Raw genomic sequence first — 21,270 nt, forward strand, 5'->3', positions numbered from 1 at the left:
AGGAAGGAAGGAAGGAAGGAAGGAAGGAAGGAAGGAAGGAAGGAAAGAAAGAAAGAAATTATACCTCAATTTAAAACACTTTCATATGTGTGATATATCCAGGACTTCTGTGAAAGAACAAATTTTGTGAGTGAGCTTTTTAGCCCAGGCCTAAAACATTCACTAAGAGTCTCAGATCCTTACAGCATATTTACCATTCCAAAAACTAATACACATGATTTTTTTAAATAACACAGGAGTGTGACATTTTTGTTTCCTTGTCTCAAAGGGTTAGAAATGAAGGAGAGCTGGAATCTCAGGCCACCATATTTAGTGCCGGTGAAATAGGTGTGATAGCAACCTGATCAAGCAAAGCTTGACATGAGGAAAACACCTGCCTGGTGTTAATAAGATGCATGAGTTTCAGACAGCAGAAAACCAAAGAAAATTACTACTATTTCTGTCTTGATAAAAACATCAGCAGGGCCATCGTCTATCTTATTGTACTCAGAAGTTTATTTGAATTCTTATGATATGTGAATGGAAAAAAATCAAATAAATTTGGACTTAGGCCACCAACTTTGTTCCTAAATATTGTCAAGTCCTTATTAATGCTAGCTGATGGTTTCAGGTACAATAAGAGACCAAGAAAAAGCAAATAAAAATGTCCTATTTTTCTATATATTTATTAGGGGTAGAGGTGTGATTGATGAACAAATTTCTAATACCTTCAGAAGGCTTGTGTATATTTGACATTAGTTTACACATATTAAAACATCTCTTCTCCACAAAGGTCCCAGAGGCTGAGAAAAATATTGCGATTTTCCATCAGCTATTATTTCTAGGTACAAAATAAAATCTTTAAAAAATCACAAGCACTATCAAAGAACTTTAGAAAGAATTCAGCTTCACTTTCTGTGAAATATGAATATCTGTCCCCCAACAAATTGAGAGCTTCAAGTTAAAAATATATTCTTTTATTTCTTGCAAAATTTGGGCAAGATTTGTCAAGTCCAATAAGATGAGCACTGAATTCTCTAGGGACAACATACAACCAGTGTTTTCATGTCCTTGCTTGTGTGAATTTTTAATGTATAAAAGACAAAGTCTCAGCTTTGAAACTACCTTTCCCAGCTTACCAGCCTATTACCTCCTGAGGAGGTGCCTTTTCTTTTGTAATATATGGTTACTAGTCCTAGTAATAAATATAATAATAATAACAATAATAATAATAAAGTAAAAATGACAACTGAGTATCTTATTTGACTTTCTACTTCTAGCAGACACGTATGCATATAATTTTAGAAATAAAATATTGTCTTTTTACTTAAAATTAATCAACAGTGGCTATTATTCACATATAGTCAACATTTGGTTGTCTGTGATGAACTGATGTAAAGAAAGTATGGATAACTGAAACCCAAAACACCACAAATTATAATTTGATCTTCTATCCTCATCCAACAATTGATTAGGACTGTAAACCAGTAAACTGAAGAGACTTAAGGTTTTTTTTTTCTTTCCACCATTAAAAGATTTACACTTAAATAACCTAAAGTTATTGATGAATAATACTTGATCGTGTGTGTGTGTGTGTGTGTGTGTGTGTGTGTGTGATTGGTTTGTTACTTAGCTTTGGTTAGTGTGTGTATGTATTTGAATGTGTTTGTATATGCATGAGTGTGTGGTGTATGAGCAAGTGTGTAGGTGTGTAGCTAGGAGCCTGTGGAAGCCAGAGGAGAATGTGAGCATTCTCTTCTATCACTCTCCCCTAATTTCTTGCAGGCACAGTCTCTCTCCCTAAACCCGGATCTCGCAGTTTTTCAGTTAACTTACAAGTCAGCAAGCACCAGTGATGTGGGTGCTGGGATCCTAACTTCAGTTCTTAAGTGGCAACAAGATCTCCTGACCACTTAGCCAGGCCCTGTGAAGGAAAATCACTGAAGCGTGGGCACATCTTCTCCATACTGGTAACACAGGGCTTGGCCAACCCCGGTGGGCCAGCCATGGAAGAGGGGCCATATCTTTTTCTGCCTGCCACCCTAAGGCCTGGCTGGTCCTGGGAAGGCCACCTCTGGGAGTGGTGGTGGAATTTCCCGGCTTGGCATCCCAGGGATAGGCCTGGCCTGTAGAGATCAGCCAGGGAAGAGGAATGCGGTTTCCCTGGCCTGACAACCATTGACCTGGCTGGTGCGAGGGAGGCCAGATGTGGAAAATTTGTAGTTTCCACTGCTCACGCCAAGGCATGGCAAGCTTCCCTGGCCTATAACCCCTGGCCCAGAGAAGACCAACCACAAAAGAAGGGGCACAGTCCCTGTTTGGCAGCCATGAATGTGTCAATGTATCTTGCTCAGCCTGGCAGCCCAGTGTCTGGTCTGCCCAGGGAGGCCAGCAATAAAGAGTGGGTGGATATTTCCTAGCCTGGCACCTAGTGTCTTGTCTGGCCTGTGGAGACCAGCCATGGCAGATGGGGTTCAGCTTCCTTGGCCTGGCCCCCCATGGCCTGTCTAGCACAGGAGAGGTAAGACGTGTAAGAGGAGGACACAGTTTCTCTTCCTGGAAGTCATAAAAGACAAGGCACAGCTTCACCAGTTTGCACCACATGACACCATGTGAGGAGCTCAGCCAAGGAACTGGGGACACATCTGCCCAAGACTGGCACCCTAGGAACTCTTTGGCACTGAAGAGGCCAGTTGTGGGACAGAGGCCTAGCTTCCACTGACCCTGGGGAGGCCAGTCATGTGAAAGGAGGCGCAGCTCCCCATCTGGCAGCTAAGGGTCTGGCCGGCTCTGGGGAGGCCAGATATTGAAGTGGTGTGTAGCATCCCCATTCTGACACTCCGAGATTGACTGGAAAGATCTGCAGAGGTCAGTCATTGAAGAGGGTCTCACCCTCACAGGCCTGGTACCCCAAGCCTCGTCTGGTCCAAGGGAGAGCAGTCATAGAAGAGAGGGCACAGGTTCCTGATCTGGCATCCCAGGGCCTGGTAAGCACTATGGAGGCCAGTAGTGGAAGAGGGGCTCAGCTTCCCTAGCCTGGCACCCCAGCATGTCTGGCCCTGACAAGATCAGCTGTGGAAGAGGGGATGAAATTCCCCTACCTGGCAACCATGTGAGAGGGCACGCAGCTTCTCCCAAACTGGTACATATGGGTCTGGCTGGCACTTGAGAAGCCAGACATGAAAAAGGGGGTGCAGTACCCCTTGACTGGCACCCCATGGCTGGCCTTCCCAGAAGAGTCCAAACGTGACTGGTTTATATTATGCTGAGAATTGAACCCAGAGCTTCATATATGCTGGACAAACATTAGCAACCGAGCCACATTCTCAGCCCTGACAGTTTACAGTTAATAAATATTTGTAGGTATAATGCCACTTTTAATTTTTCCTTTATTCTTGCAAAAAAGGAATCCACTGCATTAACATAAAGTCTTAGTGCTTTCATGTTACCAATTACTAAATGAACATCAAACTTATGATCTTAAGTAAATGTAGATCATTTTTCCTAGAAAAATTTAGATTCTGGAATCTTAAAGCTGTTATTATTTTTTTTTTTTTTGGAGGGAAGTTGTTTGTATTCAGCTATGTATGCAGGACAGTTGGACAGCTTCAAGTAGTTTCTCAGAAGTCATTGACCTGGCTTTTGACACAAGCTCTCATTGTCTTGAAATTTGCCTAGTAGACTAGGCTGGCTTAAACTGTGAATCCCAGGGATGGGATCCACCTGTCTATACCTCCCCTACATCTGTGTTCTTAACATGGGTTCTGGGGTCAAACTCAGGCATTCATACCTATGTACAAGCCTCCCCACTTTTTAATGAGTTATTTGTTCACCACCTTAATCTTTATTGAATTTATTGAGTTACCCTGAGAAATACTGTGGCCATTTCCATGACAGTCCCCCAGAATCAGTCGCCTCGTGTCTTCATCATTCATTTACTGTTTCTTACCTTTTAATCTTTTTCTCCATTTTCTTCACACCTTCACCACACCCATCATTATTGTTCCTACTGCTCTTGTACTTGGTCAGCCTGCCCATCATTCACAGTTCAGCATAAGGTGTAACTCTCTCAGCAAGTCTTCAAGCCATAAATGTTCTTAAGGAAAGCAGTATTTACATGGATAGAATGCTCTAAGTGGTTCATTTGCATTCGTTTCCTTATTTTCTATGAGTTCAAGATAATACTGTATGCATCTTTGTATCTCACAGCAACCTAAAAGCAGATATTCATGTGGTAACTATTTAGAAAATATTTGTTTATTTAATCTATTGATGTAACTAGAGCTAAAACAACTCATCTTCATACATTTATATTTTCATCAATATATCTTGTATAATTCTGTATCCTATAGAATCAGTTATTACAATTATGTTCAGCATGGATTTTCTCAATGTTCATAAATTAATTGAGACAAGATTGCTTTCTAATTGTCATAAAATAGCCATCTGACTTCAGAGGTCAAATAAACAACAAAACCTGGTGAATTCTCTGAACAAAGATGGCATTTGGCTCAGGAGTTTAGGACAGAGAACAGGAACAGCTAAGTTTAGTAATTATTGCTTTTCTCTAGATTTACATTATTACCTCTAATTCTGCTGGATGGAAATAATTCTGCAGCAGATCAGGAATGCCCCTCAACAGAGCTTCCTTGGTGTAACACATGGAAAGGTAGTCTATTATTCATTATAAATACATCAGGCATTTCCTGACTAAACAAAAAGCATTTCCAAATAAATATTGCAAATTTAAAAGACATGTTTTAGGTTCTTTTATAAATGATAACAAGGTAATTTGGATTTTCTGGTTTAGAAGGATTTGTTTTAAACCAATGTTTTCTGCTTTGTTTTGTAAGGTGAATTTGGGGAAGTCTGCAGTGGGCGTTTGAAGACACCAGGGAAAAGGGAGATCCCAGTTGCTATTAAAACACTGAAGGGTGGTCACGTGGATCGACAAAGAAGAGATTTTCTGAGAGAAGCGAGCATCATGGGTCAGTTTGACCACCCCAACATCATTCGCCTAGAAGGTGTTGTCACCAAAAGTGAGTTTCTGATTTTCCTCACTACTTCTCACATACTGCTTTTAGTTTTTATTAATTCATAATAGAATGCCATAGTTATGACAACAACAGCTTCATTAAAATGCAGTCTTCTGACATCACTTCTCAGTGTCCTGCTATGAGGCCTAAACACTATCAGGGTTTGCATAGGCATTTTGAAATGACATTACCTTTAAAATATGCTCATTTAACTTAGCATAATGATTCAGAATTAAAGGATTTATATTTTTTCTAAATATCAATATTAATAGAAGACTGAAATCAATATTTGATTCATTAAAATAAAATACTACCACTTAAAAATGCATTTCATAGACAAATGTAAAATGCTTTACCATAGAGAAAAATATTTCCACAAAAAATTCTATTTGGAGGTCAGCTCTATTAATAGCATTATTAATAAATTATTATAGTTGATATAAAGTAAAATAAAAGATAACCACTGCAATAACAATCCTCCTGTTATAGAAATAATCGAATCAAGGTCATTCTTTTTAAAGAAAATTGCTTTAAAACCCAAAATTATATCTATACTTTAAGAAATTGGATGCGTATATTTGAACAATGATAAAGGCACAAAATGTAACGATATTTCTCCATTTTTATTCACTGATGAATTAAACATAAAGTCCAGCACAGCTGGCATTAAGTGTGCCATGGAAATCATTTTGATGTTTGAAAGTATATTTTTATTTACAGAATTAAAATTTCTTTAACAGCTATTGAAGATAGGAGTAGGGTCTGGAGAAATGGCCAAGTGGTTAGAAGCAGCTCCTGTTTTTTTCAGAGGACCTGGGTTTTCAGAACCTACTGCCAAGTTACAACCATACATAATTCTAGTTCCAGTGGACCTAATGATTTCTTCAATCCACCACAGTCTCTTGTAGATATGTGGTGCATATAAACTCATGCAAACACAGACGAATAATAAATAAATAAAAGATATATGAATAAATAGATATTTTTCAAACCATCTAAGGGAAGTTGAATTTTATGCTGTGGTTAGAAATGCCATAACTATTAACAGCATTGCTCAACTCTACTTGGTAGATCTCCATATACTTCACACAAGGCATTGGTAAAATGTGCTCAAGGGAGCAGATTACTTGCAGCCCCAAGAGTTTACAAAGCAGAGAAAAGTGATTGGAATGCTAAGCGTTTTAGTGGGGGTTTTGTTGAAGTTATTTTAACAGTCTTTCAATATTTACCCATGAGTAGGTATCATAGACAAGTACTCTGAACTCATCCATGTGCCCAACCTTAGCCAGTTGGACATTAGCAAGTGTAAGACACGTGGTGTTGTATATAGTTGTTGGTGTTTGTAATCTAGAATTCTTTCTCCTGAAACTCAACCTCCATGTCTAGTAAAAACAATCAATCAAGTTGCAGTATCGCAAGGCGAAGAAGGTCAAAAAGATGGCTCAATAGGTTGGAGGGCGTGTATATAGACTGAGTTATTTTTCAGGGTGCCAGGAAAAAACTGAGACATCTGACCTCTGACCTCAACACCATGCTGTGACATGCATACAGCCACATTCACATCTCCCTTACACACACACACACACACACACACACACATACACACATGGGGGGGGAGAATGAATAAGATAAATAAATACATTTTTTAAAGCAGAAAATAAAGATACTTTAGCCTACAGTCCCATTCAAAGTGCTCTGAATGCCAGGCTTCTGAGTGAACCATCTCAGACATTACAACCCTACCCAAGTCCCAAACTACTCAGATACCAGCAGCTGGCTATTTGTGAAGAAAAAAAAATATATTTTAATTATATTTATCTTCCCACCCCTTCCTCTAACTGGTCCAAGATCTACTCCAAGTTAGTGTTCTTTCATTATTTTTAATATTCCATTGGGTCAAATTTCTGCTGCCCACATACTTCTCTAGATGTGGGACCATCCACTTGTACTGTAATGTATCAGGGGCCTCATCCATAAAAATCAGTCACTCTTCCCCTCCTAAAACTCTAATTGTTCATAGCTCCTCCGATAGGGGTTGAGGCTTGTAAGTTTTTTTTTTTCCCCTGCTATACTAGAAAGTCGACTGGCTTAATCTTGTTCAAGTCTTGGGTGAACAAACATGCATACTATGAATTCCTATTAGATAGAGAAAGCACTGTTTCACTCTGGTCTTACTGACTTTCCACTCCCCCTTCTGTCATGGTCTCTGAGCCTTGTGGGATGGAGGAATGAGATCTAGATGACCCCCTCCACTGACACGTCTCTCACTTTGAACCACCATCCACTATATAAAGATGCCTCTCTGAGGAAGTTCACGAGCTATACTGCTCTATGAACAGAGACATACATATGCTCGTGTGCAGGAGTGGCGCAAACGTTAACATGGTAACCAAATGCTTTCTAGTTGGACTTAAGTTCTGCTCCACAGAGGGAAACACGTGCTTGAAATTATAAATCTGGCCAAGAACCTATAGTTTGGGTTCTTAGTTCTTCACCCCTAGAGACCCTAGGGATAACATGGTACAATTATTTTGTTAAATGCACATAGTATCCAACTGCCTGAAAATTTCATGTAAAACTATTTTCAAGTCATGAAATTTAAAATTCATTTTTTCACAGCAATAAAAGACCAATCTAATAAATCACTGGAATTCTGCTCTTGCTAGTTAAGATTTGTACACATTGGATAAATTACTTAAAATCTCTATCCTGAACTTTTATGTCTGTAAAACACTATGAAATTAACCCAGATATCATTTATTGGAGCATCTCAGTCCCCTTTTTAAGACTGCAAAGGATTTCTATACAAGATAAATCATTTATGTATACTGAATTTAGCATCATCTGTTGACTCTGTCATTAGCCTCACTATTTCAAATGATTCCTTTGTTTTCATATTTTTATTTATATGGCAAGCAAAATTTAATTTTTAAAATGAGTGACAAGCTAAGTTTGATGCCAAAGTACTCTTGGAAAGGTTTACACATAAAATATCTAGAAATAAGTGATCAGAAAAAAACTCAAAGTTTAGAAAGTAAGAGATCTTTATTTTCCACCAGCAAATACATTAAATCATGTGTCTTTTCATTCAGTAGTATGATTTTGTGTGTTATCATATTTTATGTGTATTTAAATTAGGGTATATAAAAAGGAAAGAGCTATGACACTACAAAATAATTATCCCAAGTCAAATAAATAGGTTTACTAAGATTATTGTTGACATTTTGCCATCAGTTTAAATGTTTATTTCTCATAAGCACCCAAATAACCAACAGAAAGATTAGATCCATAAACTAGATAGGTGACTTCTATTTAGACAAATTTGTGTGATTCACATACCAGTATTACAGTCTTATTCTTATGAAAAAAAATTCTCATATCTGTTACGAGAAACTGATGAGAAAAGATAGCTTTAGTACACTCTTGATGCCAATCAGCACTATAGTTTTAACTGCCAAGAGTGAGCCCCATAAGGGTGTATTGAGGTGCTGCAAGGAACATAGTAGGCATAAGAGAAAAGCAATTCCCGAAAAAATCAGTGAGCCTGTTTATACTGTTATCAGCTGGAGTCAAGTGCTATGGGAATGCTAGAAGAAAAGCAATAAATAAATGAATACCTCATTCCCATAAATACATGGTAATTGTTCCAAGATTGCCCTTAAGTACCTAAGAGATAGCTAGCAATTAATGTTCCCTAAAGACGCCCCCACTGCATAAAAGATGATACTGATGAAGATAATGATGCAGTACAAGGGTCTGATTATAGACTTTCTTGGGGTCTGGGAAACAAATACATTGACTTCCCATTAACAGTGATATAATATTATAGATAAAAACCTTCAGAACATCCTTGCACCCGTTCTTACTTAAAATGAGTATATTTTTGTCTTAGAGCCCTTTCTCTTGGAAACATGCATTGTACAGTTCTTTGAATCTCTTCTACTCTTTTATTTGTGTACATATATCTGATTTTATTTTAAACTTGAAGCTAAATGTTTAAAACTGCATTATACAAAATAGTATATCTGATAAAAATTGAGCTTATTTATATGATACACATAACATCTTCATTAGCCTGATAAGATACAAATAATGGAAAGAGAGATAATAAGTTATAGCCATATGCTCAACAAATACTATATCTCTGGGAAGCAAAAAGAAGCCATCAGTTGGAGGACAGACTTGTAATCATTAATAGCATAGGTAGTCACAATATGTAATACCATAGATATCAGCAACATTTGCTACATCACCAGGAGACAAAAGGCCGCCTTTCTATAAGAAGATAAGAATTGCAACCTAGTGATGAAGAAATATAGTGCAGTTACTATGAGACAAACAACATTGTCTATCTTCCAGCTAAGTAAAAACACATTTATAAACACTAACTATATTTGCTAAATAAAAAAAAAAAACTCAGTAAAGTGAAATAGAAGTCATTTCCAGTAGCAAACAAATTCCCAAAGATAATTCCTTCCTAAGATATTCTTTAAAGACTCCATGGCTCAATACTGAAGTTATAAGAGAATCATTTAGAGTTGTCCAAACCCTTTGTATGTTCAGGAATATTGTAAATTACTCCCAGGGAGTTTTATAAGTTGATATACAACTCAACAAAAAGAGTATATTCTGTTCAGTCAAAAAATCGTAATACATGCATAAAAATATGCTCCCTAGTTCTAGGATAGGATTATCCTTCTTGAATAAAGATAATCCTCTAAACTTCCACAGTTTGAATAACTGCATTTCCAGCTATTTACTTAGGAATTAATCACCAACGCTCTCTAAGCCTTATATATATTTTTTTTCTGAATGAAAGAAAAGTGAAAGTCAGAGTAGAAAACATAGAGGTCAAATATAAACCTAATAAATTCTGATTTTTTTATCAAACAGAAGCATGAGATGTTCAAAAGGAAAGTTTATCCTAGCGATGGCTGATCATCCTACCTCCAACATTATTATAAATTTAAGTTCATACCAGGCGGTGATGGTGCATGCTTTTAAGCCCAGTACAAGGGAGGCCGAGTCAGGCAGATCTCTGTGAATTTGAGGCTAGACTTGTATACAGAGCTACTGCCAGAACAGGCTCCAAAACATACAGAGAAATACTATCTCAAAAAAAAAACAAAAGGAAAAAATTAAGTTCATGCTGATTGTTCAAAGAGGTAGCAAGTTTCAGGATGTAAAAATATAAATAAATAAAAGAAAGAAATGAAATTTTCAACAAACTTTTTAATTTATAATACATAAATTAGAAAAATATGGGAATTTTTTATCTAAAAGCAACATCATGATTTGGACAATAGTCTGGAATCTGTAACTTTGATGAATATTTAATATTATTTAACTGATAAAATAATAGGCTTACTTTAGCTAACAGTTTTGAAGGTTCTAGTATGTGGTTGATTAGCTACAATATTTAGGGCTTATAATTATGGAAGAGGGTAGTAGAGCAAAATCTTCTATCCTTTGAGTAGAATAAAAAGGATTAGAACCCAGGATTTTCTTAGAGTTTGCACTTGGCTAAGTTAAGAACCTCCTACCTCATAAGGGTTCCACCATCTTCTCCTCAAAGTGCTATACTGGGATCAAGTTTAGTAAATGGTTCTTGGGAGGAAGCCCAACATCAAGAGTAGAACAGGCATATAGAATACATGTTTTGCAAAATAAAATGACTGTCAACCTATTTCTGTTATGCCCAACTCCTCAAAGTCCCTCCAAAACCAACAAGGAGACCAATTTGCTTGTGTAAAAGCAAAGAGCCTTTATTTTAAACAAGTTTGCAAACACAGACTCAGGTGTGCCCAATGTATTGAAATGATCAGAGAGCCCCATGTTTGGTTAGGGTTGGGTTTTTATGATAGCAAAGGTGGGGGTGAGGGATTTCTAGGGTTTAGGATCCCTGATTGGCTGGCAGGTGTCTGGGGGGTGTCCTGGTGAAAAGTGATGGGCATGTGCTTGCACATGATTCTATCTACAGTGGTTGGAATGTTACAATTTTTTTGGATGGTCTGTTTCTGGGTGGTGCCTAGGTAGTTTCACTTTGTGGTCTTTCTTGGAGCCAGGCATTGCCTCTTCTCATGGCTGCATCCTACATTTCCCCTTCACAAGTACCAGTGTGATTATTGGGAACTAAGAACCATTTTAGCTAATAAATTTATTAATTGACAACTCTGGGCCTCCTGGTTTGTTTGTTGGGTTTTTTTTTTTTTTTTGGTTGTCAATGGACATTATAGGTAGCCATTTTTCCCCCATGTCAGGGAGTTCCCCCTTGTCTCAACATTTTAGCCCATTTTTGGCATGGAGCATGGGATGATGTGTCTCTTTCTTTCTTTCTTTCTTTTCCTTCCTTCCTTTCTTCCTTCCTTCCTTTCTTTCTTTCTTTCTTTTTTACATTTTCAAGACAGGGTTTCTCTGTAGTTTTTCATGCCTGGAACTAGCTCTTGTAGACCAGGCTGGCCTCGAACTCACAGAGATCCGCCTGTCTCTGCCTTCCGAGTGTTGGGATTAAAGGTGTGTGCCACCACTGCCCGGCAGGAATGATGTGTTTCTGCAACTACTTTAAGCTGACATTGGGGCATTGTCATCAGGACCTACGAGCACCCACTGGTGTTAGTGAGTGTTTGGAAATGATTCTGAGAAGATGTTGGAATCAAACTGACCAGAAAAGCATTTTGGTATCACTGGGGTCTAAGGAAACTAGACATGATGACAACCTGCTTCCCTACTGTCAAGAAAGGAAAAAGGAGCAGGGCCTGTGGAGAAGCTGTAACCCAGGGAAAAGGAGCATAGGAATGGCAGCCAAAAAGAGAAAAGGCAGTATGTTGATGGAGACTGCTTGTTTGTTTTCCATTTGCCCAGACCCAAAATAATCACCCTGAAGCTATATTAATTGTAACATTGCTTGTCCAATAACTCTAATGTATTTCTAGCTAGCTCTTACATCTTGAATAACCCATATCTATTATTTTACATTTTACAACGTGGCTCGTGGTTTACCAACAAGTTCAAGCTGTCTCCTGTGGCAGCTACATGGGATCTCTTTGGCTCCACCTACTCTCTCCTCCTCTAACTGCTTATAATTCCTGCCTTGCCCTATTCTGTGCTGCAATAGGCCCAAAGCAGCTTCTTTATTCATCAATGGTATTCATAGCATAAAGAGGGGAACCCTACATCAGGGATAGACTTTCTGGATTTTCTTCTTTTACTAGCCTTAAGTATTTACTCTGCTGTTGCTGAAAATAGTGATGAATTATGTCTGTGCAATTTCAGGAGACTCAAGGGATTTGTAGAACATTTACTGCAAAGTATTTGCTCTTGGAATTATAACATATACATACAGCTAAGCCAGATGAAATGAATGTGACTGTAGTAAATGATTACAAGACGGCATAGCCTGTGGCCTTGTTGTCATACTCTGTTCAAGCACTGCTGGCCTAATTGGGGAACTGGAATAATCAGTATATTTTCCTGCTGCCAGAGTAGACTCTCTCTTTATGAGAGAATAAATATTTTCTCCAAGGAAATGTATTCCTGTCCCTTCAGTGTTTAAGTTTCCTAACATAATTCATTTAAATCACATCTTTACATCTATCTCTCAGCTGCGTCCCCCTCCTCCAGTTCTCTGCATCCCTAATCATGCTAATGATGAGGTAGAGGGTCATAAGTATTAACAGTTTTCTGAAAGCAACCTAATAACAAGTTGTTGAGTACAAAGGTAGCACTCTAACCCTGTAAACCACAGGTGCAAAGAGAGAAAAGAGACTACAAATAAAATTGTATTCACACAAAATATTTTTTTAATAAAAAAGTCATCAAACATGACATGTACTCACTTATCAGTGGATATTATTTTTAAAATAAAAGATAACCATGCTACAGTCCACAAATGTAGAGAAGTTAAATAACAAGAAAGGCTCAAGGGGACACATGCATCTCATTATGAAAGAGAAATAGAATAAACATCGCTGATGGGTAGACAGAGGGGTCGGAATGGCTATGGGAACAGGAGGGATCAGGTGCAGGGAGGCGAGAGGGAGAGAGCACTAGCAAAGACACTTGGAATCAGGAGCATTTCTGGGATGATCTAGAAACCTAAGTACAATGGAAACATGCAGTAATCTCTGAGGATGACCCTAGCTAAAACTCCTAGCAATGGGAGATACAGAGCCTGAAACAATCATTTCCTGTAATCGGGCAAGACTTCAAGTAGAGGGACACCAACCCAACTACAATTTCCACCTACAATTTGTACTGCCTACAAGATGTGCTAGGGTAAAGGTGGCACAGAAATTGTGGGAATGGCTAAGCAATGCCTGGTCCAGCTGAAGACTCCATACCATGAAAGGAAGCCCACCCCTAGTACACTGCCTGGAAGGCCATGACCTAGATTGGATGGCCCGGATACCTAGGATAGAACAAAACAAAAAAAAATCAATGAAATAATTTCTAATGATACTCTAATATACTCAGAGATTGATGCCTACCGCAACTGTCATTAAAGAGGGGCTTCATCCAGAAACTGGTGGAAACAGCTGCAGAGACCCACATCCAAACATTAGGGAGAACTGGGGAAATCCTGCAGAAGAGGGACATAAAGGATTGTAGAATCCAAAGAGATCAAGGACACCAAAAGAAAATCCACGAATCAACTAACCTAGGCTCATATGGTCTCATAGAGACTGGACCAACAGCCGGGGAGCCTATATGAGACTGACCTAGTCCCTCTGCATATATGTTACAGTTGTAGCTTAGCCTTGTGGGACTCTTAGCAGTAGGAACAAGTATTATCTCTGACTCTTTGCCTGCTTTTTGGACCTGTTTCTCTGACCAGGTTATCTCCTCCATCTTTAACAGAAGAGAAGGTACCTTGTATCACTGAATCTTGATATACCATAACTGGCTGTTATATATGGAAATCCTGTCTTTTCTCAGGAGAAAAGGAGGAGGAAGATGGCCAGCCAGTTGAAGGAAAGGGCAGTTCAGTGTACTAAGAAGCCTATCTTGGTTGCTAACAGTCTTATGTAAGTTTGGTAAATAACTTGTAAACTCCCCCCACCCCAGTTATTGAAATCCCCAAATAACTATGGAGCCTCCCCTATGAAATTCTATTTTCAAATATCTGTGGAATCAATGACAGAAATTTAACACAACCTTCATTTATTGTGTGGAATTTGTGGACGGGCTCAGAACTGAACCCAGAGCTGACTGTATTTTAATGCTGTTTCAATTGCTATTGCTTTTGTCATTATTGGAGCATGTTGTTATGACTTTTCCTCCATTTTTTTCTCACAATATAATTTCAGACTTAGAGAAAATATTAAGAAAAGATAGACTTCATATACAACTTTCAGCCAATTCCTCTAATAAATGTAAGATTAATGTCAAAACCAAGTAACAATCCAGGGGTGGTGGCACATGCTTGTAGACTCAGCTCTTGGGAACCTGAACCAGGAGGTTCAAATCTTTGAGGCCAGACTGGGCAATATACTAAGATCTTCTAAGTAAGAAAGATTGGAAAGAAAGAAGGAAGGTAAACAGGTAGGAGAGTCAGAGCTATAGTCCTTATTGTGGAGTCTCATTACAATTACCAACCTTTCCAGAGCTGCCTCTTGTTTCTGCTCTACTAATCTATTCCAGGCTCCCACACACCATTAACACTCATATCTTCTCAGTCTACTTGCATCTGTGAGTGTTCTTCAGTTCTTTGTCTTTGATCTTGACAACTGTCCATGAATATTAATTGGTTTGTTTTCTGAATGTCTTCCACATTAGATGATATGGGATTCCCCTCTGTATGCTGTGAATATGTTTTATTGTCATTGGGTAATAAAGAAGCTGCTTTCAGCCAATGGTGTAACAGAAAAGAGCTAGGCAAGAAAACTAAACTGAATGCTGGGAGAAAGTAGGCAGAGTCAGTGAGAATCCATGTAGCCACCACAGGATACAGACACCTCAACTGAAGCCTACTGAAACTTTGCTGATAGGCTATGATGTACAGATTAATGGAGATGGGTTAGTTTAGGATATAAGATCTAGCTAGCAATACACTTAAGCTATTGGCCAAACACTATTGTAGTTAATATAGTTTCTCTGTATTTATTTCTGGTCTGAGCAGCCACCAACAACAATTAGTTCTGTAGTTCTTGTTATTATATGGTGCTTCTACTTCTGTTGATGGGAGCATTACAGGGTGGATACACCTTCTTAGTGCAGAATGAAACAATCTGGGAAACTCATTCTTTAGAACTTCAACTTCTACATTACTGTACTGAAAAAAAAAAGTGGTTTCTTTATTCCTTTGAAAATAGTATGTATTTGGAGGACAGATCATTTAGACAATGAAAATATTCTCAATTTTTATTATTAGTCTTAACATCAATTAATAGATACTATCTGCAACAATTATTTTAGTTGTATTATGAAGCTAACTTCTCTGTTTCTCGTTCTCTCTGTATTTGTTAATGAAAACCATTCTTTAGGACTGTTGTGTAGTAGAATTATATAACTTGTAGTCTTCTCAGTCTAGCTTCATCCCTTTAGCAGGAGGCTCTTGAAATCCATTCATGGTTCTAGTTGAGGGCTATTCTAGTTTGTTTTACGTGTGGTACTGGAGGACATCGAAGATGTTTGTAGTTTAGGTGTTCATTTATAAAGTTTCTGCCAACGTGTAAGTACAAATTTCTAGGAGAAGATGTATTTTCATCTTTCTTGGGTAATTACTTTAATGTGGGATGACTGAATCATATGATAAATATATATTTAACTTTATCAGAAACTGCCAAACAGTTATTTTCCTGAGTATCACATTCTTCATATCCACTAGTGATTATGATCATGGCAGGTGCTTGATGTCACCCATGGTTCTTAGTTCTGTCATTTAAACAAATTAAAGCAAACAAAGTTAGCTGTTCTGGTGAACTTACAGGGGAGTCTCATTTACATTTTAATTTTTATTTTCCTACTGACTCTGTGCATATTTCAATTGTCTATTTTGCTGTCTATATTTCTCCTTTGATGAATCATTTCAGTTTTACCTAGATTTTAAATTATGATTTTATACAATTATTTTTTCTGCATAAAATACTTTGTCAATAATTTTAAAGTCTTTTTTTACTAGTTAAAAATTCTTTTTATTCTATTCGTGTCCTCTTCAAAGAACTTTTTAATCCAGCTTTAATAAAACATTGTTTGCTTATTTTTTAAAAAAGATTATACTTATGGTACAGTATATAAAATCTCTTCAGCTAATCTAAAAATGGGTTCTGATGAACAAATCTACTATACTCACCCTTGGTTCTTTCTATCTTTAAGTAGCTCCATGCTAATTCCCTCTTGCACCTGAGTTGCTCTTCTGAACTCAGAGCAACCAAATGCCTCTGTAGCAGATCCTGAGGACTTATGATGACCCAGGTAATCAAACCTTAAACTTAGTGCAGTGCATACCTCCATTTATCTTCTTGGCCGTACTTTTCTTTTGTGACACACCTTCCCTCCCAAATCTACAGTATGGATCCCCAAAAAGTAGTTTATATTTATTTATATTTGAATGAAGGTTATCCTCTAACACACTGGAATAAAGGATGACAGATGTCTTGATCTATAAATACAGGTTCTATTTTATCTGTCATGATACCTAGAACATTGCTTTATACACAATAGAGTTTATAAGTAGCCTGATTTTTTTCTAGGATGTTAAGCTCAGTTCTTATCTATAACTCTGTCTAATGTTTGCCACATTCATATAAAACTGACAGCTTTTCTCATAATTGTGTTTGTCCGTACTTAGGCACTTTCTCCTACCTCTCAATAATCATCATGCTGGGGTATTTTTCTTTTCTCAAATTTTATATTACAAACTAATTGTTTGGGAACATGGATTTTATATAGAACCAAATTGACTAAATGACTAATTAACATATCTAAATATTAAATATTCCCAAGCATTGCCTAGTTTGTGTCTCACATTGATGTGTAAATGGTAATTGCAGTACTCGGTCTCAATGTGGGCTTGGATATGTAAGCACAGTGTTGAGATTTCTGGCCTGAGTAAGGCAACTTTAGTCCACTTTGCATTGAAATAAAGCAACAGAATGGTGGGAATGGACCGACATTTTTATGAGGCTGCATCAATCACTGTGAGTGCATGTTTTTCATTGTTCACTCATCACAAATGTCAAACAAAAGCAGTAGTGGTATTTTTCTCTATTTCATTAGACATGATGACTATTTCAAGATTCTTAGCTGTGAATTTAATGTATTAACCTTTCCCCTAAACATTAATAAGCATGATTCTTTTGAAATAAGTTCAGTTTCCATTTTGACATGGCCATATATTATATGAGAAATGCTGTTGTATTTGCTACAGCAATCCATACGCATAGCAGGCTACTGCTCCACTGTGGCTTTGCCACTATTTCATATATTCGATGCCTGAACCATTTCATTACCCTAAGATGGAAGTGTACCAAAATGTCCCCATTAGCTAGGGGCTCTTTATATAGATTTTATACTGCGGTGAGAAATCCCAGAATATCCCCTGGGAAAGCAAGGCTAAGTGGGAAGTGTAAAGCTGCTGCTGCTGGGACCAAGCTTTAAGCAATTTAAAGACAGGAAGACTCAGTGGTGAGGACGGTGGAGGTTTTAGCTTGTTCAAGAAAATGAATAAACACCTCTCAAGAGGGATCTAAAATTAGTGGAGTTATTGCTTAAGTGCTACTAAGCAAATTTTGTGAAACAGACTAAAAAGCTTCTTCACTTTCAAATATAGTGTTCCAAATTACCATGTTTAAGCCAACCGGGGTTCCCAGTGATGAAAGATAGGCAATGTGCTCACAAACGATTTCATAGGAGCTGCCCCAGCTAAGAAAATGGGATTTTGTGTTTATCAAATGATAAATGTCTTAATTAAACAGCCACATATATGCTAAAAATTACTCTTTTCCATAAGATAAAAAATTAAAACTTCTTATAGCCGAAATAATGCTACTGGTTTGTTGGTGCACTACCTAGAGTTTTGCAATAAGAGATGTCTGCATTATAAGGAGGTGCACATCTCAGTTTGTAACAAAAGGACCTGGTCTTTTTTTTTTTTTTTTTGGTTTTTCGAGACAGGGTTTCTCTGTGGCTTTGGAGCCTGTCCTGGCACTAGCTCTGTAGACCAGGCTGGTCTCGAACTCACAGAAATCCACCTGCCTCTGCCTCCCGAGTGCTGGGATTAAAGGCATGCGCCACCATTGCCCGGCATGACCTGGTCTTTTTTTAATTAATAAAGAAGGAACTAACTGAGAAAGAAGGGAGGATAAAATATTAGTGGAGGAGCTGGTGTAAAAGGAACAAACCTCCATTTTAATAAAATTTGAGTCAAAGGATTTATCAATAGTCTTGTTAGAAATTTGATGAAAGGAGGCATATATATCATTCTGCATGTGTTAAATACATGCCCTTCACAGTAGAAAAAGATAACCCTCTTGACAAAGAAATATAATATGTCATACATAGGAATTGTAAGAAAACCCACAGTTTAATTTAGTCTTGATAGAGGTAGGGCTAGAAAATAAAACTATTTTAGAAGCTAATCTCACGGGATAGCACTAGATGTATTCATGATCATAGTTTTGTAGTTTCTAAATTTTTTTCCTTAAACAATTGGTCACTGATAGAGAAGTAATAATATTATGCAGTTAGAGATACAGTGTTTTTTTCTGATTTTTGAAAGCTGGAGCTAGCTTATTTGTTTAATATCTAGTAGCCCCCTTTCTTCCCTAACCCAGTTTTATGATGTAAAGTATGACTCTCTTTGTTCAGGTTAGATTCTGCTGGTGAACACATTAGGGAATCTGTTGGTCTATTTCATGATTCTCAAGCTTTAATGAAACCTTTGCTAGACTAATGCAACTGCATCACAGCTTTTCTATGTTGTCTTGATTTTTTTTGTTGACCCACCACTGCCTATTCTTCACTCTCTGCCAAAATGATCCTTGAAAAGAATTTTGCAAAGAGCCTAGGGGAAAAAAATGAACAAACAACCAAACAGAAGTCTACTTTGGACAGTTAGCTTCTTAAGTAACTATTTAATATTTGCTTTTGTATAGTGTACAATTCTGTTTTTGATACAGTACTTTTTAATTTATATTAAATATGCACACACATGCATATAATGTGTTTAAATCAACTCCACTCCCCATTTCCTCCCCTCTAATTTCTCCCTTACCTGCACTACCACACTTTTTCTCTCAACTTTAGGTACTTTCTATCTCTATATTTTTAATACCCTTGAAGTTCGTTTGGAGTTGTATGCATATGTGTGTCAGAGTGTGTGCAGTCTCTTGGGGCGCGTATCCCTGAAGTAGCTGATACTCCCTTCTCAGTAGCCATCAATTGCCAATGTCTCCTCAGGTAGGAGTGAGATTACATAAGTCCCTCCAACACTCATGCCAGGATTTGGGCCGGTTTGACCTGTCTTATACATTCACTCATAGCTTCTGTGACTTCCTGTGTGCAACTGGGCTGTCATGTCCTGCAAATGCTGTTTTTGCTGGAGATTTCTACCCCTCTTTCTATTAAAATCTTTCTCTCCTTTCTTTCTTGATCTCTGAGCCCTAGTGGGAAGAACTGTTTTATAACTGTTCCACTTTGAGCTTATCATGCCACCGTCCCTATTCTCTGCAAATTGCTTGGTTGTAAGTTTGTATATTAAATGCTATCCCCTATAAAAAGAAGCTTCTCTGATGAGGGTTGAGAGATGCTAATCTATGGATGTAAAGATAAGAACTTAGAAGGGAATGTATTACTTTGTCCTTCTAGCAGAATAATAGTTCTGGGTTCTCCATTAGGGCCTATGACCACCAATCACAGGTTTCGGCCCAGTAAATGCTAGCAAGTATGGTTTTCATCCTGCATGGAGTATTAGAAAGTCCCTGGTTACTGCCATAATATTCTACCACATTGCACCAGTAGGCAAATCTTTCCACTCTACTCACTACTATAGCTACCAGGGCTCATGGGTGGGAAAGACTGTTCATAACTTCTCTAATCACATCCATAAGATCTTCTTCCATTATTAAAGTTAGCTACTATGGATGAATCTTTTATATCTATGCCAGCTTGATTTGTCCATGTCCTATGACTCAGGTATGTCGTAATCCCCAGAAATAGGGTCTTACCATTAATATCCATGTGTTAAAATAAAGCAATGCCAGTAGCCCGTGATATTGGTGGGATTGGCTAGAGGATCCCACTGACCAACAAAGAGGAAAGAAGCAACCCATACCTGGCACTACAATTTTTATTTGATAGCTTGTAATGTCTGGGGGTGACATTGTTCCCCATTATATGGTAACACCATTTAAATTTCATGTATGTGTGTATGTATATGGACATTTAAATCATATATATATACATATATATATATATATAATGATGCTTCAACAACAATAAATTTCCTTATGGAAATAAGTCATTAGTGTTAATTCATCCACTTACTTCAAACTCATCTACTCACAGGAATATCATGTATTAATACATTTAACATTGTTTTTAATGAATTTGGGATAATACCAAAATATTACCTTAATAAATGTAGCAAAGAAAGCATAGCAGCATAGAAAATTAATAAAAATGATGTCAATATAAATTTTACTCAAGGGAAGTATACTGACATAAAATTATAAATTTACTCTAAAATTGTTTTCTGTCAATAGAGGAAAGGAAGGAAAACTTATATTCAATATGACCAGTTTCAGAAGGCTTCCCATAGTGCTCAGCATTGATTTCTGAATTAAAAGAAAAGTAGGTAAGGGGTCTGCATGATTTCATGCCCACATGCACTGATATAAAAATAGTTTGCCAGGTAGCACTCTAGCCAAACTTCACATCCAGGTGTGACACTCACCGCTGAAATTTTTACTCTTTGTACCTCTAAAAATACTAGCTTTAACAAAAGGGAAAAGAGAAAGTTTAAGACTATTATCAGGAAAACAAATTATTATCTTCATACTATTTTAGTATTGGAAACTATAATTATAAACTCGATGATTTCCTGTTCCCTCTTTGATTACATGAACTTTCGTGAATATCTGTTATTTTGCAAATTAGAGTTCTTATTTTACCTCTTTATGTCAAAAAATAGTGAGATGCTGGGCACAGTTGTTGCCTTCTGTTTTGCCTAAGTGCTTTCATCCATCTTCTAGTATTTCTAACTTCATGTACATTACTAAAAGGGGTATTACTACCCCTTGTTGAAGTCTCTTTTTTT

At 37.4% G+C, this 21,270-nt stretch overlaps 1 protein-coding gene across 1 annotated transcript in view; it reads left to right on the top strand.

Annotated features, from left to right (window-relative positions):
• Epha6 (EPH receptor A6) overlaps nt 1-21,270 on the top strand; it is an 839,925-nt gene that overhangs the window by 600,800 nt on the left and 217,855 nt on the right. The window contains exon 11 of the mRNA XM_050149039.1: nt 4,833-5,018. Within this exon, the coding sequence (XP_050004996.1) occupies nt 4,833-5,018 (186 nt within the window). The remainder of the gene's footprint in view (nt 1-4,832; nt 5,019-21,270) is intronic.

Source organism: Alexandromys fortis, unplaced genomic scaffold (assembly GCF_014885135.2).
Source record: "Alexandromys fortis isolate MF-2015 unplaced genomic scaffold, M_Fortis_MF-2015_v1.1 scaffold_4, whole genome shotgun sequence".
In the NCBI taxonomy this organism is placed as follows: Eukaryota; Metazoa; Chordata; class Mammalia; order Rodentia; family Cricetidae; genus Alexandromys; species Alexandromys fortis.